The sequence below is a fragment of the Pipistrellus hanaki genome (genome assembly GCF_964339955.1).
Source record: "Pipistrellus hanaki genome assembly, chromosome: 1".
Classification (NCBI taxonomy): domain Eukaryota; kingdom Metazoa; phylum Chordata; class Mammalia; order Chiroptera; family Vespertilionidae; genus Pipistrellus; species Pipistrellus hanaki.
Genome location: NC_140503.1, coordinates 156078452 through 156102635, shown reverse-complemented (window position 1 = coordinate 156102635; position 24184 = coordinate 156078452). Strand labels below are relative to the sequence as shown.

The 24184-nt window shown below is 38.8% G+C and overlaps 1 protein-coding gene across 1 annotated transcript in view; it reads right to left on the bottom strand.

Annotated features, from left to right (window-relative positions):
* Positions 1-23759, bottom strand: part of SNCA (synuclein alpha) — a 102727-nt gene extending 78968 nt beyond the window's left edge. The window contains exons 1-4 of the mRNA XM_084882343.1: positions 22979-23759; positions 21410-21557; positions 12686-12727; positions 7733-7875 (exon numbers count right to left, since the gene is read on the bottom strand). Coding sequence (XP_084738469.1) covers positions 7733-7875; positions 12686-12727; positions 21410-21530 — 306 coding nt within the window. The 5' untranslated portion in view covers positions 21531-21557; positions 22979-23759. The remainder of the gene's footprint in view (positions 1-7732; positions 7876-12685; positions 12728-21409; positions 21558-22978) is intronic.
* Positions 23760-24184: the final 425 nt, after the last annotated feature.

Below are 24184 nucleotides of genomic sequence, written 5' to 3'. Positions count from 1 at the left end.
GGCAGACTCTTCTTAGCAAAATGTTTTAGCTGTTTAATGCATTACAGTTGATTGTTTATCTTTTGTCTGCACTGTTCCATTTAATTCGCACTCTGACTCTGTGCGGTGGCTGGCCAGAAATAGATGAGTGGCTTTGGTTTGGAAAGGTTAAATGAGTTGCCAGAGGTCTGGCAATATGTAATTGAACAAATGAACCTAAAATCCAAGCCATTAAATACAGACTTGAAACATTGTGAACTCATTTAATCCAACACTTTCATTTCACAGATGAGAAAATCTGTGCTCAGGGAGGTGTATGATAAAATTGAGCACAGGGAGAGAGACAATAGCAACTTCATGTTCTCTCACTTGCAACTCACATTCTCTCTACACTAAGCCATACTTTTCCAATAGATGATAGAATCAAATGGTACAGGTAAACCAGAAGCCCCATAGGCAGATAAAGGCCAGCTGGCTATCATGGTGGATCAAAACAGATGTAGAGCGCTTTAGTCAGAAAACTTATGAACTTGTGTGGTTTCAAACAAGAAAATGTTAATTCCCCTTTGCAGGAAGACTGCTGTGGAAGGAATATTATTAGAAACCATTATTAGTATTTGGTAGAGATTAGTTTTACTTTTTTACTTTTTAAAATGTGTTTATTTTTGTTTCTAAATTATTTATTTTTTAAATTAAATCTATGTGGATGACATTGGTCAACATGAACATACAGGTTTCAGGTGTGTGTTTCTGTGTTACAAGATATGTATATTGCATGATGTGCTCACTACCCAAAAGAGATTATTTTTTAAAGGGGCCTACTCTACATAACTCATAGTATTAGAAATTAAAGATAAAGTATTTTAAATGATAATATATGCTTTGCAAGGCAATTATGGGAATCCTAAAACTCAGTGACATAATAGGAAATATATGTCTTCTCCAATTCTCCTAGAGACAGCAAAAAATACACAATTCACTGAGCAAAAACTAGAGTCTCAGGCAAAGCTATATGGACATACTCAGAAAATCTGTGTGGCAATAAAAGAATACATTTATTTTTTTTATTTTTTTAGCATTTCCAATAATCAAATAGGAATATATATGAATTGGAGGTGATTTGCTACTATGGATTATCAGAAATATCATTTCCTTGTAAGCATAGATAGTTAAAATCTATTTGATATTCTTAAATTAAAAGTTCACATTATTCTTCACAATCCATCAAGTTGCAATTGAATTTATTCTTATAAACTGAATTCCAAATAGATCCATCATACCGTGTTAGTATGAAGGACCCAAAAGAAAGATAAGACAGTGTCTACCTCTAATCAGAAAGACAAAATACATATTCTTTCTTTTTATTTTTTCACTTATTCATTTATCATTTATCCAGCCAACATAATTTATGGTTCAATGTTCTTTGCATTAATATATATTACTAGAGGCCCAATGCACGAAAATTCCCTCTCACAGTCTGGGAGCCCTTGGGGGATGTCCAACTGACAGCTTAGGCCTGGTTCCCACAGGGAGCACAGGGAGAGAGATCAGGGAGGGCTGATCGGAGGTTGCTGAGTGGTGAGCCTCAGGCCCCGCACTCCATTGAGCCACCACTTCCCTTGGCCTCCCTCTGCGGGAGGTGATTGGGCGGGTGATCAGGGGATGGCGCTTGCCCCATCACTGGTCACCAGTGCCCCATCATCCCATCACCTTCCCCTCCCTCTGCCCACTGGCACACGCCTTAGCTGGCCTGGAGCCACCTGCTCGCTGGGCCCACCCCTGCCATCTTTCTGAAGTTCGGTCAATTTGCATATTATGCTTTTATAGGAAAGCCTTGATAAGATGTAAATACTACTTTGGAGATGTTCATAAATATATGTTAGTGGCTCCAGAATCACCTGTTAGAGAAGTACTTAAATTGTAATGTAAATATTCAAATGTTTGGTGAAGATTTAATATAAAGTACCCATTAACAGACTGAATGCTATTGAATTTTAATAAAAAACATAACCATAACCCTATCTTTCTTACCTTTTTGTTTATAATTAAGATATACTTTCCTATTTACTACATTGCAGGATTAAGGGTCATTAGGAACCATGATTCATCCATCCCTAAGTCAATGAAATATTTGAAATATTATTAGGTACAATGAAAGCTCATCATAATGGATGTGTTTCTAAGTAGAGATAGTGTATCTACATTGGTTGACTCTCACATGAGTGTAAAATATTGATTTTACGTACCACATGTCAAAATGTTACAGATAGGTTTTTTCTTTAATTACCACATCGTGCTTTAATCTAAGAAATTTATTAATGTTATTAATAGTATCCACCTCTCCCACCAGAAATACAAATCAGGCAATTCATTGTGCCACAGATCTTTTAGGTTAGGTGTAAATATAACTAACAGTCATGTTGGTTACCTTCTGAGATCAAGCACAAAGTCCATACTCAAACTTTTAATTATTTAAGACAGTATATCAATCATTATTAATCATTTAAGGAGGAAGTGTACTATAAAATACTTCACTAATCTTGACATCTCTAATTACCTTCTCATGAACGATGCGAAGATTACATCTATGATCTGTGTGTGCTTCTTCAAAGAAATCTGAAAGGTTGTCTGTGACCTTCGGCTTACTTGTGAAGTCAACCTAAAATTACTTAGCTGATGGCACCATCCATCATCTGATTAATCATTTAATAGAAATGTCCATAACACTCAGGTGCTTAAAAATAAAACTGCATCAAGCTAACATGATAGCTCTCGTATGTCAAAGGAATTAAGTAGAAGGATGCTTAAATGCCATAGATCATATGTCAAACCTGACATGCTTCTGTCCTGCTTGGTTTTAGTCATTGAGCACACACTTGGTTGGCTATCCTCCTGTGAACTGTGGAAGGATTACAGAGAATGCGCACATCTATCCATTTGAAATCAACATTTTTCTGTGCTGAGGATAGAAAAGGTGTTTTATAATCTGATCTAATTTTTCCACATGAGCACTGTTTATAAAACTTCACCCTGATGCTGAAGAAAAAATAGAGAAAACAGATGAAGTGGAAGATCTGAGGCTATAAATATTTTCAAACTTTTTTCTTGAACAAAAAGAATTAATCTTTGTAGATTGGTCAGTGCCTAACTGGAATGTGATAAGGAAGCTGACTGCTGTACTATTTCTCAGGTGGTAGTTTTGTAGTTTATTCAAGAATTTTACTCTCTGTGAACCCAGATAATTACAAAACTGTAAACTTCAGGGATATTGAGGATCCAACTCTTCTCCAGCATTCCAGATAGCATGGGAGAAACTCATTTGTTGAGCAAGGATTTGATTGTTTAGAAGGACATGCAAAGCACTTTTGCTACTGAGATGGAGTAAATGTTCTAGTGATGAGCTGTATACTTTAAACAGTATACTTTAAACTATAGAACAAATCTTATGCAAGCTACTTTCTGTACATGTTATCATTGGAACTAGCAGATCACTTGTCTCAATAGAGGTGGGAAACACATTTTCTCTGTATAATATCACTGTTTGAACTTAACTTGAATATTCTGCCAATGCATTTGTAGTCTGTTTCTACCATGCCAATAAAATGAATGAGCTTCAAAAAATGAATTGTATGGTTGATAACCACTTGTGTGCTCACCGGTAAAAATACAGATCAGAAGATGTATTATTCTGAGGTATTAATCAAAGAAGCTACTAATATTTGATAAAACAAATTCCTAAAATTCAAGTCATCTTATTTGTCCTTTAATCTGATATCTGATCATTAGAAATGATTACTAAGAGTGGCTTCATTTATATGATAATCAAATTCACAAAAAACACTTAGGTATCTGTTGTCATATCTCCCCGGTAACATCAAAAGGAGGCAGAATACACCAAATCTAGCATGTCACAAAGATAAACTTAGAAAGAGAGGAGAGAGAGAGAGAGAGAGAGAGAGAGAGAGAGAGAGAGAGAGAGAGAGAGAGAGAAGAGAGAAAGAGAGAGAGAGAGAGAGGAAGGGAGGAAGGGATTTTTGTCTCCTCAGTCAGGGAGTAATGGGCCAATTATCATGAAAGCTGTTCACTAACACAGCTGCTCCTCTTGCTGTGTTCCTGATCTTCAAGAAAGACAGCAACCATCAAGAGAATAGTACTAACATGACTCTACTCTACAGTCTAACATCCAGTAGCCCTACTTGTTACATCCCTGTTACCCCAAACCTCATGAAATACACCACCAAATCTTGTTGCTATTACCTTCTCCATAGTCTTCGAATTGATCCATGTTTTTCCTCTCCCCCCACCAGCACTGTATTTGATTGGTATATGCAGTCATCACCTCTTTCCATCACAATCTATTCATTGGTCTCTGGGCTTCCACTCTGACTCTAATCTGATTCCTCCCATTAAGGTGGAGACATCTTTTCAACATGCAAACCTGTAACCTGGCATCCTTGATTAAAAAGCTTTGATAGGTCCCTTTATTCTTAGAATAAAGACCAGCATTCTTAATGTGGCCAGCCATGATGTGGCCACACATATTCCTCCAACCTCTCCCTCCGTGTTTTTGGGCTCCAGCCACAGCCCTCTTTGATTTGCCACTGAACCCCCATACCACATGAGATTTCCATATTTGCATTTGCCTGGAATGCTACTCTGTCAACTCCTGATTGCTTATTGATTGCCAGTCTCTTTTGTTTGTTTTTTAGAACATTTCTCATTATTTTAGTCTCAACATCTAACAAAGCTTCTGGTACACAGTGAACAAGCATTATTATTATTATTGTTATTATTATTAATGAGAATAAGTTCTCAATGGATAAGAAATGGTTAAATAATAAATTGTTTATTTCCATTCATCAGAATCACTTAGTTAAGAATTTGAATGATAAAATTAAAGTATTTCCAATTTTATACTGAGCAAACTCAACCATTTTATTGATACTTAAACTCCCTAGATTTTTTGGCTTCTCACAGAAGTGAAAGTGACCACAATAAAAGAAGTGTATTGGTGTCTTCCTTAAGTTATAGAAATATAAAATTTTATTGCTAAATGGGGCTTTAACCCAATTTTCTATTATAGTTTCCTCATTAGGTGAGAAAGAGTCTTGGGAGATCTGCAAAAGGTCGCCCAGCCCATTAGTGACGGAGCAGGGATGAAAACCAGCCATTCCAACTCCCAGTTCAATGTTGTTTTCCCTACAACTATGCTGCAATTTCTAGGTTTTATGGCTTTATTCATATTAGAAATTTGTGAGAATCTACAAGCACCCATAAGAGAATATCTCCAAATGGTTAATTGTGCCATATCATTTAAAATTTCTGCTTAAAAATATTAAAGTAAATAGCAGTATTTTAGGAGAGTAAAACACAAGTCCTATTTTGTAAGAAATAAAGCACTTTCATGCCTTATTTGCAATTTATATTGTATGTTTTAAATGGGGCGGGGGTTACATGTATCCATGGTTTCTTAATATTCTAAAGCTGAGAATTTCTCCAGTTAAATCTGCTTGTCATAAGTCAGTTTATAAACACCCAGAGGATGCCAGGTTATGCAGAAGGGACGTAATGAATGGAAAAGCACTACTGGGATCCAGCCTGTTACAGTTGGCTCTGTGATGTTGAACTAACTCCTTCCTGTAGATTTCACGTTTCCCACCTGTGTAACTAGGGGGTGGTCTGAATCGTGGGCTCTGTCAGTCTAGGGCTCCCATGATCCCACTAAGCCTTTGTGTGTGTGTATGAGAGTGCACATTTTTGGAAGGAAGAGGCTCCATCGATTCTATGAGATTGGCAAAAGTGTCTGGGACACAAAAGGTTAATTATCTCTGTACTGATATCTGAAGTCTCCCTTGTTTGAGATGTAATAAAGCAATAAATGCAATTATTATTTTAGACACAAAATAGGGACTATTGTAGCTATTAGCTCAAATGATAAGATTATTTGAAAAACATATTCTGTACAAAGAAATACCATCATCAACCATACATTCAAGTGTTAGCTGAAGAACTTCACTAAAAGCCCAGTCCAGATTTTCCATAATTAGCATCAATTGCCCAATGGAACTCCATGCAAAAACAATCTAAATATGTCATAAGTGTATAGTCCTGTCCTTTTTAATCAATGTTTTCATGATCCATCAAGGTGAGCTGGCACACAGGATCACATGGAGAGGGGGAACTCAGGGAAGTTTGCCAGAAAAGAGAGGCACTTTCTGGACATGTGTGAAATATCCGCGAACAACATATATTCTACCCTTATGGTGCTTGTATTTTAGAAGGGGAGAAATAAAATAAACAACGTACATAAAAAAAATAACAACTAATTTACTGTGTTAGAGGTGATAATGCTTTGGCAAAAAAAGAAAAAATAATAATAATAAAGAGTAGGGGGATTAGGACTGCCAGAGGTGTGGAGAATGTTGCTGATTTTAAACAGGTCCAGGCAGGCCTTATGGAGAAGGTGTCCTTTAATAAAGACTTGAGTAGATAAGGGAGTTCGCCAAGTATAAGCTCTAGGCCAGTGGTAGGCAAACTCATTAGTCAGCAAAGCCAAATATCAACAGTACAATGATAGAAATTTCTTTTGAGAGCCAATTTTTTTAAACTTAAACTTCTTCTAATGCCACTTCTTCAAAATAGACTTGCTCAGGCCGTGGTATTTCGTGGAAGAGCCACACTCAAGGGGCCAAAGAGCCGAATGTGGCTCACGAGGCGCAGTTTGCCGACCAAGGCTCTAGGGGGAGAGCTCTTCAGACAGAGGGATAGCCCAGGGCAAGGGTATGCTTGCTTTGTTCAAGGAAGAGCAAGGGGAAAAGCAAAATTCGTTCTGCTGCTGTGGTCATGAAAGTTATAAGATTTCATCTTCCAGTTGACACCTCGTTTTCTATTGCTTAACTGGTTAAAACGAAAGTCATAATATCTTTTATATATTCATACTAGAGTCACAGTTGCATCAAAGATGCAAAGTCAAAATTCTTCTGGGAATTTTTTTAAAAATATATATTTAATTGATTTTTCACAGAGATGAAGAGAGAGAGATAGAGAGTCAGAAACATCGAGGAGAGAGAATCATTGATCAGCTGCCTCTTGCACACGCCCTACTGAGGATGTGCCCACAACCAAGGTACATGCCCTTGCCCGGAATCGAACCCGGGACCTTTCAGTCCGCAGGCCGACGCTCTATCCACTGAGCCAAACCGGTCTCGGCTCTTCTGGGAATTTTAAAATCAACCCAGAACCATGATGCCTGATTGTTATGCACTTCAAGTAGCTCTGTTCCCACAAACATATTTTTGGCAATAAACTGTTACATGATATTTGAACATGTCATTTAAACGGAGACGATGTCATTAGGAAGAAATCAAGTGAAAGATCCTCATTTTGAAAATGTAGAAATTGGGCACAAAGTGATTTGTTATATTCTGACAAAGAGACATTGCAAGATTCATAGCCAACATGAAAGCACCCATTCTTTCTGAAATGTCACTCTTCCTGTGGCATTTATTACATTGTTCATTTCATGAACTTTCTCCCATAGAATGAAACAATCGTGATCATTATGCAGTCTTCATGGTATTTATCTGGGTTAATTCCTGACCAAAGAAGACCCAAATAAAGGCTGTACTTTTGAATGGAGAGGGTCAGTCATCTCTCCCCCAGTAAGCATCTTATTCCTGTCTAGAGCCTTGCATGGAAAGGCACCGCGACCTCATAAGCTTACAAGAAAAACGTGAAATGTATGAAACCATACCTTGCCCATCTGGTCCTTTCTGCCAAAGCCAGTAGCGGCTGCAATGTTCCCGGCTCCCTCCACTGTCCTATGTGCAACTGCTGTCACCCCGGTCACCACCGCCTCTCCGACATTGGTCACTTGCTCTTTGGTCTTCTCAGCCACTGGGATAAATCAAGAGCAACCGCGGATTAAGAGATGGATGGAACAACAGCAACTTACACTAATTTGACTTACACGCTAGCTGTCCAGTTCTCAGGACCTATATTTACACATGCCACAGACAGCTGAAGAGTCAGAAGAAAGGAAAGCTGTAGAGACTTCAAAGTGAGTCTAGAACCAAATATTGAATTTTTGCTAAGATGTTTTGTTTTAATCACTAAGAGGTGCTTGAAGTTTATGGTCACAAATTTAAAGCCACGAGCAATTTGAGTTTGCTTTATATTTTATTAAAATTTGCAGAAAGCTATGGTGACAGGTGCAGTTACAGTTGTATCAGGCTCGGCATGAAATTCTTTATTACAATTTCAGTGCCATTTAGTTAATCCTCACCTAAGATATTTTTCCATGGATTTTTAGAAAGTAAGAGAGGGAGGAGGAAGGGGAAAAAGAGAAACATCAATGCAAGAGAGACACATCGATTGGTTGCCTCCTGCATGTGCACGATCAAACCTGCAACCCAGTTATGTGCCCTTACAGGGAATTGAACCTATGACTGTTTGGTGTGTGGGGCAATGCTCTAACCACTTAGTAATGTCAGCCAGGGCTTAGTGTCAATTCTGTTATCTCACTCAAGAGGTTCATTTTCGCCATACCTTCTGAGTCACATGACACATCCTTGCTCACACATGTTACTATCAGAAATAAACAGTAGTGTAAGGGATGGTTATGAGGAACCTCGGGCCCTCTCATAAAACTTCAGGCAGTTGAAACAGAAAGGCTTTTAATATGATTAATTTTCAATAATTTTAATGGGAACGAGAGAGTCAGACAATAAGTAAAATATGAAAATGAAGAGGTTTGCTGAACACACTGAAAATTTATTTTCACAAAGCAAAATAGAATATGATTCTTCAGTAGATTTTAAAAAATAAGTTAAATATTTAGAAAACAGTATCAACAGTTTAAGATTCTATTTAGAAGCAGAGATTTAATCTACTATCAAAAATTCTCCAAGACACTGTCCAATATAATTGATGAACTATTCATATACTGCTGAACTTTACATATTCTCTCCATGCATTTTACCAATTAAAGAAAGCACAAATAAAATGCTTGTTTTGATTAAATAATTGTATGAAAGAGTGGCAAAAGACAAGATAGTCTGCTCTTTTAATAATTTTAAGACAATGAAGAAACAAAACAACTCCTTACCTAAACCTTGTAACGTTTATGCTCATAAAAACGTAGGCCTTGCATCTCTTATCTCTATCTATGCAATATTTGCTTTCTTTTTGCCCACAAATTCATTGTTTGTCTGCCTTTTCCCAACACTTCAGGAACTTGGGGTTTGAGGTGATATTTTTTCTCAGGCTATATCCTAAGCAAATGGAGACACAATTTTTGTTATGTTTTGTGCCTGTATAGACCCTCTCCAGGTAAGTCCCCATCTAGGAACCCAAGGAAGTTACACCATGTCAGATGTTCAGTGTTACGTGCTAGTCGTATGGTTATCGCACAGATTTCATGTCACCAGTCAGGAGAAGCAATGATTACACAGATGGACAAAGCAGTTGGTGTCCGTAGGTCATGGAAGCTCTGGTGGTCTGGAAGGACAAAGAGGCTTTCTCCTGGTCCTGGGCAAAGGGGGAGGGAGACAAGTGACCCTGGAGGCTAAAACCAGGAAGAGCACACAGCAGGTGTTGCTTGATATTTGCCTTTTGCCACTTCTGGGACATGACTGATGCCTCCTAAGGAGTAATAGCTATTCGCAATGCAAAGTTCAAATTTAAATGCCAGTGAAAAGCTGTACTGTAAATTTCATGTTTTTAAACATTTCTAGAATGTTGATCCATTAAAAATAGTGAATTATGTGCTTTGGGTTGTCATCACCCAACCCCTCCTCTGCAACCCCCAAGAACCTGAATAGAAAATTTTGCTTGATAATGAACATTTTCATTATCAAGGTGATAATCCTTTGGCAATAAATAAATAAATAAATAAATAAATAAATAAATAAATAAATAAAATAATAATTAAGAGGGAGAGGTTAGGCCTACCAGACATGAGGGGAATGATGCCAATTTTAAACAGGTCCAGGTAGGCTCCATTAAGAAGGTATCATTTAACAGACTGGAGGAGATGAGGGAGTTCACCAAATATATGATCTTGGGGAAGAGCTTTTCAGACAGAGGGAGAGCCCAGGGCAAGGGTATGCTTGCTTTGTTCAAGGAAGAACAAAGACAAAAGTAAATTGTGATCTTTTTACAAATTTATAAATTTTTTGGCCAGTCATAAAAATTTATTTTTACAACACCTAGGTAATTATTTATAGACTAGAGGTCTGGTGCACAAAATTTGTGCACAGGAGGGGGCCTGCACCCTCTCCAATCTGGGACCCGGATTTCCAACTGCCGGTTTAGGTATGGGGCCTAAACCGGCAGTTGGACATCTCTCTCACAATCTGGGACTCCTGGCTCCTAACTGCCTGCCCTAACCACTCAGCATGCCTGCCTGACCCCCCTAACTGCTCTTCCCTGCCAGCCTGATCACCCACAACTGCCCTGCCCTGCCGGCCTGGTCACCCCTAACTGTCCTCCCCTGCTGGCCTGGTCACCCCTATTGCTTTCTCCTACTGGCTGGTTCGCTCCTAACCACCTCATCCTTGGCCCCAGCCTCTGTAGCTTTGACTGGAAGGATGTCCGGAAGAATATCCGGAAGATGTCCGGTATAATTAGTATGTTACCCTTTTATTAGTATAAATGTATAAACCTTAACCTATTTTAATACATATAAACTGTATAGTAAAATGCATTTTGTGCTTTGTTATATTTCCATTAAATTAGTGACATTATAAAATGACAGAGTATACATGTAACAATGATAGATACATTTAAAAAGATTTCTGTAAGACTTGACTTATCTAGTAATTTATTCATTAACCTTAACCTTATTTTTTTCCTCTAATAAGGTCTTTTAAACAAAGGATTAAAAAAAAAGAAAAGAAAAGAAAAAGAAACACATTCAAATTGGTACATTTTCATCTAATAAATTTTTTTAGTATGTTTTTATTGATTTTTAGAGAGAGAGGACTGGAGAGGGATTGAGAGATAGAAACATTGATGAGAGAGGAACATTATTAATCAACTGCCTCCTGCATGCCCCCTACTGTGGACTGAGCCCCAAACCCAGGCATGTGCCCTTGACCCAAATCGAACCTGGGACCCTTCAGCCTGCAGGCTGAGGCTCCATCCACTGAGCCAAACCGGCTAGGACAAATAAATGTTGTGTATTAAGGGAAAATATATTATTACCAGGATCAAAAAGGATACCTTCCTCACAACCAATTATAGTCTAATATTTTAATTTGCTTATGTTTTTCTCCAAATGTACCAGTCTGTCCAATTTTGGTTCATACAGCTTCATCCAGTCAGAAGCCTTCATCCCTAAATCAAGTAGTGTTGTCTACTCAGCAAATTCAGTATTACAGATATATTTATTATCTGAAATAAACAAATATATCTATGATTTATTTCCCAGTATGTCTATTTATCTCCACTAGTATATTTTGAGTTTATTAAAATCAGAGATCCTATTTTATTTTTTTAATATTATTTCACAATAGGTACTCAACAAATAAATTTGAATCCATTAAAAAAATTATCTGTATATCTGTAATTATTACATTAATTAGATTTATATTTGACTTTAACTAACTTAATAAAATTCCAGGAAGGAAATGTGGCACCAACTTTTAGAATAGATACAGTAAATCAAATTAAGATCTAGTTTTAAATTGGCATACAAATTAAAAATTTGAGAAAAATAAAGGAGTTTATATTATAAAGCAATTTATTAAGAAAGTTTAAATTAGAACATGTTGAAAATTAAGTATTTGATTAAATGTAGTAAATTTCAGTTTATAAGAATCAATGATTTCAGAAAATCTCAATAGGAAGTTTTTTACACCATACACTCAGGAGGGAAAAACTGGGTAAGCTTATATCATAATTTATGTTTTGATCTTTAAAGCACCTTCAAAGATATCATTCCATAAGTCCAGATTAAGTACACTATCATATTTCCCTATAATGTGATACATGAAGTTGGCAACTGAAATAATAATGTCCTGAGGTGAAAAAGACAGGGTTAAAGGCTGATTTTTTTAGGGTTTTATCTTAGGATTGGCTAATAGGAAGAATTTATTTTCCTTGGATATTGTAGGTAGAAAAATATGTCAGAATATTCATATTCCATACAACTTTGTAAGTTGAACATAGATAGTCAATTCAGATTCATTATTTCTGACAGTTAAATATATTGCTTTATTTATTTACTAGAGGCCCTTCGCACAGATTCATGCAAGTATAGGCCTTCCTTCTCATGGCTTCCCTCCTGGCCACCTGGAAGCCTGCAAGTCTTTGTTCCCGGCTGGAGTGCCACTCCTGAAGCTCCCTCCATCCTCCACCCTCACCCTCATAACAGGTGTCCCACCCTGTCCAGCCGCTCTGTGCCTGCATATGCAAATTAACCCACCATCTTTGTTTGGTTAATTTGCATACATACTCCTGATTGGTTGGTGGGCATTGCAGATGTATGGTCTATTTGCATATTTCTCTTTTATTAGTATAGATAACAAATATTTACCTATTTAAAATATTTAATAAAGGATTAGGATTAAACAGAGCTGAGGTTTCCTTAGACTGCTCCTCTACAGGTACAGTGGTTGTTGACATTCTGAATGGTTAGTGCTGGGGCTACACAGCTTGCAAGGCATTTTCCACATCATCCCTGGATACAGCCCATGGAGCTTACCTGTCGTTACACCATGGACCACTCCTTCCTTGGTTCTGGAGCCTATAAAATCAAACAAATGCATAACCATAAGTCTCAAACTGGACTTACAACACTAATAGCTCATTTTAAATACAACTAATTGAAACAAATTTTCAATCTGTAGAAGCTCATATACAAAGATATCCTGGGGGCCAAAAGACCTAAACCAAGGAAATTCAGCTATCACTGCAAAAGAAGGAAGGAAAGCTAACAGGAGGTTCTCTCCAACTGAGCTGTTAGCACACATGATGACTATTTATCCCATTGTGTCCCACCTCACATACCAATTTACAGAGGTGGGGGTGAGACCCCACAGGGTGAGTGGAAAGATTATTTTGGATCCAGAACTGTGGCAGCTTTACTAAAATCCAGCACAACCAAGATTACTTCACCCATGAAATACAAGTAGAAGCGGGAGGAAAGAAAGAATCAACATTTATTGAACACCTATTACGTAAAAGTCATTTTATATCTCATCTTATTTGATACCTGTAACACTTCTCATAGGTATATTATGCTCAATTTATATATGAACAAATTACAAATAAACGTTAAATGATTTTTCTAAACTTGCATAAGTAATAACTGGCTACAAACACATTCAAATCAAGGTCTCAATGACTCTCATGTTCTTTCCACTAAACCAGGTAAACCTTTAGAAGGAATTGAGTATTTTATCATTTAGGTATTACTAACACTAGTTTCAAGATGGCAAAAGACAGGAACTTACTCCAAATTTTGACCACCTTTTATACAAATAATGTATTAATATTTTTATTAAAACTAAGTTTGTTAATAATTTAAGTCCTCTAATAGCATTTTCAGTGTAATTAATACCAGTTTTTTAATAAAACATTTTTGGGGAAAAATAACAATGGATTGGAGGTTCACTATACTATATTATAAGTCAAATAATGTAATTCAATCAGTCATAAAATAATATAAAGAAGTGAAGACAAAATATGTGAATATTTAAACTTATATTTGGATATTAAGCTGCTTACTAATCTTTAGTTTTAAAATGCACTGTTTTTCAAACCCTTACTAAATATGCTAGAAATAAATGTAAACACATTTTAAATCAAAGGAAAAAGTGTAAGGGAGCCTCAGTCTCCTTATCAATAAAATTCATACATAAAATTAATGAAATAATCTCTGAGAAGCTGGTTCTTAAACTGAAGAGTACATCAGAATTAATTGTGTGAAAAATAGATATAAATGCTGACGACTGAGTCAGAGCCTCAAACACTCAGTAAATATAATGTACAGATATTTGCATTTTTAACAACCCTCATGATCTAAAGCAGGTAATTCATAGATGAAATCTGAAAAACACTGGTTTGAGACAATTTCTACTTCCAAATTTATGTAAAATTTTAGAAGTACACATTCATGATTTTAATAATAAGATGATAGATAAGTTGATCTAAATAAATATACAGGAAAATATTGAACATGTTCATTAAATATATTTACGAAAATATATCAATATGACATTAAGTAAAATTTGCATGCATCATATTTAAATTCCCATTATGCAAAACATTCAATGAAAGTTTCTACATTTAATAAAATTATTTATATATATTTAAGAACTTCCAATTTTTGAATATTTAAGATCTCCAATAAAAATAAAACAAAGGAGCATTTGATATCTTGCCCCCCAGCATATATCATCAATTTGGCTCAAATAGACTAATAAAAATTCTCAAAGAAAACCCAATAACTATAGTTTTGTACTTAAAAACATAAACTCTGGATTCAGATTTTCTGGATCATAATTCATATAAATGAAATTGTGCAGATGTTACAGAATATAGGATAGTATTTTATATATATTTAAATACATACATATACCCACATACAAGGTGTTCCAAAAATGTATACATATTTAAAAGATGATAGCTTAATTGTGAAAATGAAATATATTTTAATAAGCACTGCCTTTATAATTATTCAAAGTGTGTGTATACATTTTCTCTATATACATGATGTTGTATGTGTGTATGTGTGGTGTATTTTTTAGGCAAGGCTCACTTTGAATAATATTATGAGATCATAAAATGACTATGCGCAAACTGAATTGAGGTTGTGAAGTGTGACCTTAAAAATCAATGATAAAAATTAGAATTAATCAGTCAATGAGTGGTAAAAATTACCATTGTTCTGTGACTTCTACCATTTTTTGTTAAAACATTAAAAGCTCTTAGTCATTTATAAATGCACAGAGGAATAAAATTAGTAAAACTAATCTTTACTTAGTATATTATAATTTAATACATTGAGAATAAATATTTTATTTATTTGTAAAAAAGTTAACAAGTAGTTTAAATACTGTGTGTATTCTTGTTCTCATTCTATAACTTCCCAGATGGAGCAACATGTTTCCTAAACCTTAGTTGTAAATTTGTAAATTTGGATCAGTTTTTAAAATGTTACCCTTAGTACATTTATTGTCATCATTATGTCTCTGTTCTTTTAAAGTGAGTTGTTTTTGTGGGCCACTTCCTCTGGGGCATCCTCACCTTATTCATCACAACCACTTTTATGTGCATGTCGATACTTAGAGCTTCAATAAGTTCCTCTGGCTGCACATCTAGAGTCTCTTGAACTATAGCGATGTCAATATTCCCACAGCCAGCTACTTCATCCATAAATAAATTTATGTTTAAATCAAATTTTACTTTCAGCATTTTTCACTTTCTTTGCTACACTTGCATCATTTAGGGCCAATTTCCTAATTCAATTATGCATTTTTGTGAAATATCACATGGATGTAACATAACCGTGAGCTTTGCTGTCTATATGAACTGACTAGCAGATGTGACCAATAAAATACATGACCAAATCACATTGCTTCTTTCACCAATAGGCATTGAAAGAAACAATGTGATTTGGTCATGTATCACAGTGGGTTTCTGTTATTTATGTAGTGACCTGTGGACTGAAGAGCTAAGAGCAAGGTTTGTATTTTATGCAGTCACTCACAATTCATGTGTTGTGGTAACAGAAATTTGAACTGTGTTGTTAGGGACACATTTTATTTAATTAACTGTGGTTTCTGAATCCATGTGTCCTGGAACTATATTAAATGAAAACAGCCTGGATTTGAGAGAATATTTCTAATTACTAACCACCTGTCACTCTTTGCAACCCATATGTTTAAAAATGACTAGCAGAAAGAAATGCTTTTCTCTCTTCCTCAGTAGTACCTGAGAATTTGGCCTTTGGCTAAGTCATGGAATGTATCCTGAGTCAAAGATAAATGAGAATCTTGATAATGTTGCTTCTTATCAAACAAATGACCTATTGTTTACTGTCAATAATTTATTACGATCCATTAATTAAACTTTAATTGATGAGTGGCCAGTGATTTAAAAAACATTGCTACAAAATGTGACTAGAAAAATATGAAAGCTGAAGGGACATAAGTACTAGCAATTTTCCTGAGCTGAGGTGGCCTACACACATCCCATCCTCTCCCTCAGTTCACAAAACTGCAGAGTGAAAAAGGTTGGAAGTAATGATCAGTTGCCAGAACTCAACTATGCTGTTCATGTCATGTTGAATTTACCAACTTGGCACAGGTGAGGTATTGTGAGAACTTTATAGCAATCCATATTCACAGACACTACTGCTTAGTAAGTGAAGTGGTGTTAGAACACTTTGAAAGATTATTTTTTTCCTTTACTATTGTAATACTTATCATTATCTAAAGAGAACCATCTGCTTTTGAAGTTGACTCTCAATGTATAATTTCTCAGCCTTTTGGTTGATTATCTTCTATTAAATTGAAATATATTGATTGAAAACATGAATATCACTCAAAAAGAAAAATCATAAAAATAACACTGATCCTTATGATAGTTCTTTAATTAATCAAAAGATAGTTTCTGTTCTAGCTGGTTTGGATCAGTGGATAGAGCGTTGGCCTGCAGACTGAAGGGTCCCAGGCACATGCCTGGGCTGTGGGCTCGGTCCCCAGTAGGGGACCAATGATTGATCAATGATTCTCTCTCATTATTGATGTTTCTCTCTCTTTCTCTGTCTCCCTACCTCTCTGAAATCAATAAAAATGTTTTTAAAAAAGGTAGTTGTCAAAAGTATAATACTATAAAAGAAAAAAATTCCTTTCTCATGAAGTTCATGAAAACAGTATGCAAAACTTTTTTAGCCACAGTGAAATTAGAATTTTTTCTTTAGTCACTTCCTATTTTCCAAACTAGTAATTGATAATAGGTTTGTAAGGATAAAAATATATATGTTGACTAAGTAATTATTCTATTGGAGAACTTAATTTGATAATAACCATGGCTCCTTCATATAAAAGTATGTTTTACAAAAATCCTCAACAAAATATTAGTGAATCAAATATAACAATGTGTAAAAGAATTAAACCCCAGAACCTAGTGGAATTAATTTTAGGCATGCAAGGCTGGTTCAACATTTGAAAATTAAAGTAATTCATCATACCACAGGTTTAAAACGCAAATCACATAATGAAAACAATAGATGCAAAAATGTATTTGACAAAATGCAAAATTCATGAAAACTATGATAAAATTCATGACAAAAACTTCTAGTAAACTGGAACTAGAGGGTAACTTCTTCAACTTGATACAGAATATTTATAAGAAACCTACAGCTAACATTATATTTCATGGTGAGAGACAAAGAGCTTTCCTACTAAGACCAGGAATGAGGCAAAGATATCCCTCTCATCAGTCCTTTTTAACATCATGCTGGAAGTCAAAGCTAATGCAGTAAGACAAGAAAACAAAATAAAAAGTATATAGAATGTGAAAGAGAAAAACTGTCTTCATTCACAGATAACACGATAGTCTATGTAGAAATCCAGAAGAATAATTTTAAAAAATAACTCCTAGAACTAATAATTAATTCTAGCAAGGTTGCAGATATGAGGTTAATAAATAAAAGTCAGTTATTTTCTTATATACTAGCAATGAGCAAGAATAATCTGAAATTAAAAACACAATCCCATTTACATTAGCACCATAAACATAAAATTCTTGGGTACAAATTTAACAGAATAGATATAATATCTGTATAAATTTTGATTAATAAAATCAAATAACTAAATTAATATAGAGATACCATTGGCCCTGTGCATGGATTCATGCACATTAAAAGGAAATTACTTAGAAGGTGGCTGCAGGGCGGGACTGGGAGAGACAGGCCAGACATGCCCTGGAGCCTCTGGTGGTCCCTCCCTGGCTGGCCGCACCTGGGGCGGTGCCATGGCTTGAAGGGCATCTGTGGAGTGAGTGGTGGGGTCCCTTGGCCTGCCTGGCAGGGACTGGGCTGAAACTGGCTCTCCAGTAGCCTCTGAGGGGTCCCGGAGTGCACGAAGGCACTCTGCAAAGTTGCTGTCGCTCAGCCACTCCTGTGTTGAGAGTCTGCCCCCTGATGCAGTGCGCATCATAACTACTGGCTGGTCAGAAGGCAGGTCACTAATAGGAAGACTCAGTATTGTCAATATGTTAGATGTTCCTAACTTGATCTATAGTTCAGCTCAGACTCAATTAAAATCCCAACAAGTTATTATGTGGATATTGACAAAAAGATTCTAGTTTATGTGAAGAGACAAAAGGTCCAGAATAGCCAATATGATATTGAAGGAGAAGAACAAAGTTAGAGGACTGACACTATCTGACTTCAAGACTTACTATAAAGCTAGAGAGTGGTACCGGCAAAAGAATAGACAAATAGATCAATGAAACAGAGCCCCAAAATAGAACTGCATAAATGTAGTTAACTGGTTTTTGAGAAAGGCACGCAGGCAATACAATGAGCACAAATAATCCTTTCAACAAATGATCCTGGAACAACTGGAAATCTACATATAAAAACACAAAACAAAAACAAAAAGGAATCTAGACAGAGACTTTACTCCTTTCACAAAACAACAATAATAAACACCCTCAAAAGGTATTGTAGCTCAAATGTAAGATGCAAAACTATAAAACTCCAAGAATGTAACATAGGAGAAAACCTCCATGGCCTTGAGTATGGCAATGACTTTTTAGATACAACACTGCAGAGACAATCCATGAAAGAATCAATTAACTAGGCTTCATTAAAGTTTCTGCTCTGGGATAAAGAGAGCCCGGAGGATTTTTAGGGTACTGAAATCACTGTATAATCCTATAACGATAGATACATTCGCCCAAACCTATTTAATGTACAACACCAAGAATGAACTGTAAGATAAACTATGAACCCTGGGTTATAATGCTCTGCCAGTTAATTCATTAATTGTAACAAATATTGCCACTCTGGTGAGGGATGTTGATAATGTGCGAAGCTATGTATGGGTAAAGTTAGGGGGTACATAGGAAACCTTTGTTCCTTTTTCTCAATTGTGCTATGAACCTAAAACTGCTCTAAATAATAAAGTGTTTAAATTTTTTAAAGTATGCTTTGTTACTAATATGTTTTGTTTTAGCATGACATTCTCACAAAATCTCTGCAAGGTAATTACGTTTGTCTAAATTGTATTTTTACAAATGAGAGAAGTGGTACTGAGAAATGTACATAACAACTTCCCTAGTAGCCTAGAGGTAGTAAGTGGTGTAGTCTGGACTAGAATTTAATTTTGTCTAATATAAAGTTTATGTTCTACTTTACCAGGAGTCAGAAAACTACGGCCTACGAGCTATATTAACTCACCACCAGTTTTGGTAAGAATAAAGTTTTATTGAAACACAGTCACACTAAGTATTGTCAATGGCTTCATTCACATGACAACAGCAGAGCTGAGCTGTTGAGACAGAGATATAATGGCCTAAAAATGTATTCTCTAGACTAGGGGTGTCGAACTCAATCAGAGAAGGGGCCAAAATCTAAAATCCAGCCTAAATCGCGGGCCGAATGGTTTACTGAACAGTCATAAACTGACAATGTCATAAACTGACAGCGGAGTGCAGTGATGACAGCGCGGTGCGGGCCACATTGCAAGGCCTGGCGGGCTGGATTTGGCCCGCGGGCCTTGTGTTTGACACATGTGCTCTAGACCTTTACATAAAGTTTACCAACAGTTCTGGGCTCACTAAAAACTAATCAAGTGAATGTTATTATTAAAAAGAAAACTTTAAAGTTATAAAGTATCTGAAATCAAAGAATACTTGTACGCATGTAGCTGCATAACTTGGAAAACTGAGAACAACTATAAAGATATTAATTACCTGCATGTCACTGATTTAGAATTACCAATTCCATCTAAAAAAGACGTAATTTACACTTCCCAAGAAAGAACTTGAAGTTAACATCAATTTTGTTCTCTTGTAACACTTTAATTCAATGAGTTCCTAAAAATATGTTCTAAGTTCTTGAAAGTAATTAAACTGAAGGTTTGTGTTAAGATCAACTAATATAAAAGAGTCTATAACCATGAGAAAAAAAATAATGAGAATTATTCATAAAACTCATTCTAAGAATAACATTTCTCCAGCCCATCTATTTTGGAGACAGTGTAGCATTCTTTCACCCCACAGATGTGGGCGGAGAACCCTACACCACTCAATAGGCCTATCTCCCACCTTCCTGCTCCTCCTGTGGATACTGCTGCCACAGGGCCCACCAGAGTCTGTCGAGGACCTCAGAGGAGGAAGAGGAGAGGCGGCATGGGCAGCGTGTGCATATGTGCACTTATGTGCATGTATGCGTTTGTGTCCCTGTGGATGAGGTGTATATATGTGTGTCTGTTCCTGTGTGCACTTATGTGCATGTATGCGTTTGTGTCCCTGTGGATGAGAGTGTATATATGTGTGTCTGTTCCTTCCCCAAAGAATCTGAAGTTTGTAAAATAATACACACTCTAACATAGTTTAAGAAAAAGAGTCAAGGTTTTCATGAATACTCCAAAGTGGGGATTTAGGGAAAAGTACAAATGATAAGCATCCATCTCATTACTTATTTTGTGTATTATTTGAGTAATGAACTATACACATGTCTCTGAGATGTTAATAGCAGCCCTCAAGTACTTTCTTGAGCTCTCAGTCTCCAGCTTGCCAAGTGATCTCAAGGAATCACTCCACCAAAGACATTTCTTTTTTTTTTTTTTTTTAGTTTCAAAACATTTTTAAATTATATATATATTTTTATTGATTATGGTCTCACAAAATTGTCCTTATCTCCCCATTCCCATCCCAAACCCCTCCCTAGATATGCCCCCCCCCCCACCCCCGTTGTCCATGGCCACTGGCTAGGCCCAAAGACATTTCTATTCTTTCCTTTTCTGGTCTCTTGTCAGGTACCCCAGGACCATATCAAAGTCTTATTTTTTAAAAAGAATCAGCAAATAGTCTTCATAATGATAAGAGAAACCAAAAACCCCTGAATGATTTTGATTCTTAAAAACATTCTTGATCATATATTAAAATACTGATTTAAAAAAAAAATCCTCCCAAATAGTCATTTAGGCACATAAACATTTTTAAAAGAAACAAGGAAAGTCCTTGGAATTATTGCAAAATTCAGTGAGCTGGAAAAAAAAAAAAAAACCAAAAGATTACATTCACTTTTTACTATTAGCTCAAATATACACATTTACCTACCCACACAGAACTGACTCAATCCATCCTTTTGACAAGTGATGACGCAAAAATGAAATATCAGCCTTTGGAGCATCAATCACCTTAAGGCACCAGTCATAAATATCAAAGTGACACCCGGGCTACCTACCTACATAGAGAACACCCTCTTTTGTCTTTCCTGCTGCTTCGGCCACACCCTGTTTGGTTTTCTCAGCAGCCGCTACCACTCCCTCCTTGGCCTTTGAAAGTCCTTTCATGAATGCGTCCATGGCTAATGAGAATTCCTTTACACCACACTGCAAGACACAAAATACATGCTGAGTGAGAACTTTCGGGTAAAACCAGACTAGAAACACCCTGAGAGATCAGCAGAACTCCCAAAAGTGTGAGGCTCTTTTAAGTGTACCCTTGCTTCAACCACTGGACAAAGAAGCCCTTTTGTATTTTTATTTTTAGCTTTTGCATTAAAAATTGAGCATGCCCCATCCATCTTGGCTTAGTCCAAGTCTAGCTGCCTGAACATGGATCGGGATGAATCATCTCAGCTGTTCCCACTGCCTTTCCCAAGTGGAGTTGCATGAAAAGATGGACTCCCCCTCTTATAACTTCCCAGGGTCCGCAGGGTGACGGTGTCAGTCAGAAGTGCTTGCAGAGGACAGATCACAGGAAGAGACGGGAGCTGGAGGCATGGGGGTCAGGGACACTCTGAAAACGAATCCTAGAAGAGATCACATTGGCCGATCGGGAAAGGGGAGGGGAGAGAACTGCGCTCCTGGGTGTGGCTGAACCTCAGGCCAGCTGGGAGCCCACCCACACCAGCTCTAATCCACCCCACCACCCACCCAGCCACCCACCCAGCCCCCGGCTATCTCCCCCGAACAGGCGCCGCTCCCACCGCCCCGCCTGCAGCCGGCAGGCGCGCGCTGCCGCCGGAGGGGGCGTTCTCCTGGCTCCCGGCCACCCGCTCCCGCACCTGTTAACCCCTTAACCTGTTGACTTGCCCTGTCTGCACTCCCATTTAACTAGTTGCTGAACACAACCACTAGTTCGAGAAGGAGGGGCGGGGGGTTGAAGGTGAGAGAGGAGAAAGTTGGATGCTCACGCTCCCTCCAGCATCCGCGCTTTCCCCCAAGGAAAAGCTGCTCTCGGAGGAGAAGCCTGACTTCTCAGCCTCGGAGAGAGAGGAAGAGAGAGGAAGGCAATGTCGGAAGCCGGAGGGAAGCCTGGCCAACTTACTCTCCTCCAGTTCAGCGCAGGGAGAGGCACCCAGCCCGGAGAGAGGCTGCCCGCGGGGGTCCCTGGCTGCGCGCCTGGCCAGGGTGCCAGGTGACCCCGCGCCCAGCGGGTGCCCCTCCAAGACCACGGTGCTTACCTCCTCCCTTTGCGGCTTCCCTCTTCAAAACACTTAAAACGACCCCCAAATAGGATTTCAATGGGGAGGAAGGGGCAGTCGGGGGGAAGGGGCAGAAGGGGCTCGGAGCGCACCCGGAGGGCAGAGGCGGCCCGGAGAGGGTGGTCCCCAGAGGAGGCTGCAGACGGCACCACCCGGCGATGAGAGGCTGGGGTCGTGGGGGGCGAACCCGCGAACCTGTCGTCGGATGGCCACTCCCGGTCCCCAGCACGAGAGGATCCCCGAGAAACAGACAGACGGGGGTCGGGAGGGAAGGCGGGGAGAAAGCCAAGGATGCTCCAGGCCAGGCTCGGACCCGGGTCTCACCTCAGCCCGCCTTGCCGCCGCCGCTGCTCTCGGTCGCTCGTCCCCTGTCTCGGGTCCCCTTCTCGTCGTCGGGATCCTCCTCCTCCTTCTCCTCCTCCTCCTCCTCCTTCTCCTCCTCCTTCTCCTCCTCCTTCTCCTTTTCCTTCTCCTTCCCCTCCGCCCGCGGCTGATTTGTCAGCGCCTCTCCCCGCCCCTCGCCCCGCGCCAGCTGCCTCCCGCGCCGGGCGCGCTTCACTCCTCTCCTCGGATGGGGGTGGGCCTGGGGGGCGGGGATGGGGGGGCTGTACCCCGGCTCCAGGCAGAAAGGTGGGGGTGTTCTGCGCTTCACCTCAAGTTCAGGGTCACGGGGACTCGTGGCGATGGAGCGGCTAGGATTGGGCTGACACCTTCCCCTCTCTCCCTCCTCCCCTCCTCCCTTCTGCTTTCCTTCTGGCTCCTCACGGGGAACCCCTAAGTCAGAGCCAACCTGGGGGCGTGGGGTCTGGGGTAGAGCCGGTCCCTCGGGGAGCTGCCGGGGAGGCAGGAGGCTCAGAAAGGCGCTCCCACCCGCTCCACCTGGAGCACGTTGCCTGCGGATCGCTCACATTTGATGAACGGCCCTGGAACGCAAGGCTAAGGTTGATTTTTGCTTCACTATATTCCAGGTTTTTGTTTGCTCTGCACCTTGCCTGCGCCCGGAAGGGTCCCGCGGGTGGAGAGGAGACGCGAAGGGTTGAGTTACAGGTGGAGGAGGCAGCAGGAGGCTGGCCAAACCCTCTTTCCGCCCCACTAGCACCATTTTCCTCTCCACCAATCAGGGGCTGCCAGGCACAGGTTTTCCCATCAGCTGAACCGGGAATAAACGGTCCCCAGCCATCCAAACCGAGCGCTCCTTAGGGTTTTCGTTCTCCAAATGGGATTGACTTTCCACCCTCAGGTGCCTGCGTGGAGGAGACGGATCCCGCATGGGTCTGTTCTCCTGAGCCCTCACATCCAGTTTCCCCTTGGCCCCTTCTGACACCGAGAAAGCGCACACCTCTCACTTTTCTGATTTCCCCCTCGGGTTGCCTCGAAGCCGACACCCACCCCTTCTCTCTCTCCCACAGGCCCCCAGGCACGCACGCACGGGTCTCAGAACCATCATTGCATCGCTTAGCACGTTTTCTCCTCTCCCGGAGCTGGAGGGAACGCAGCTGTTCCCCATCACACCAGCAGGAGAGCCAAGCT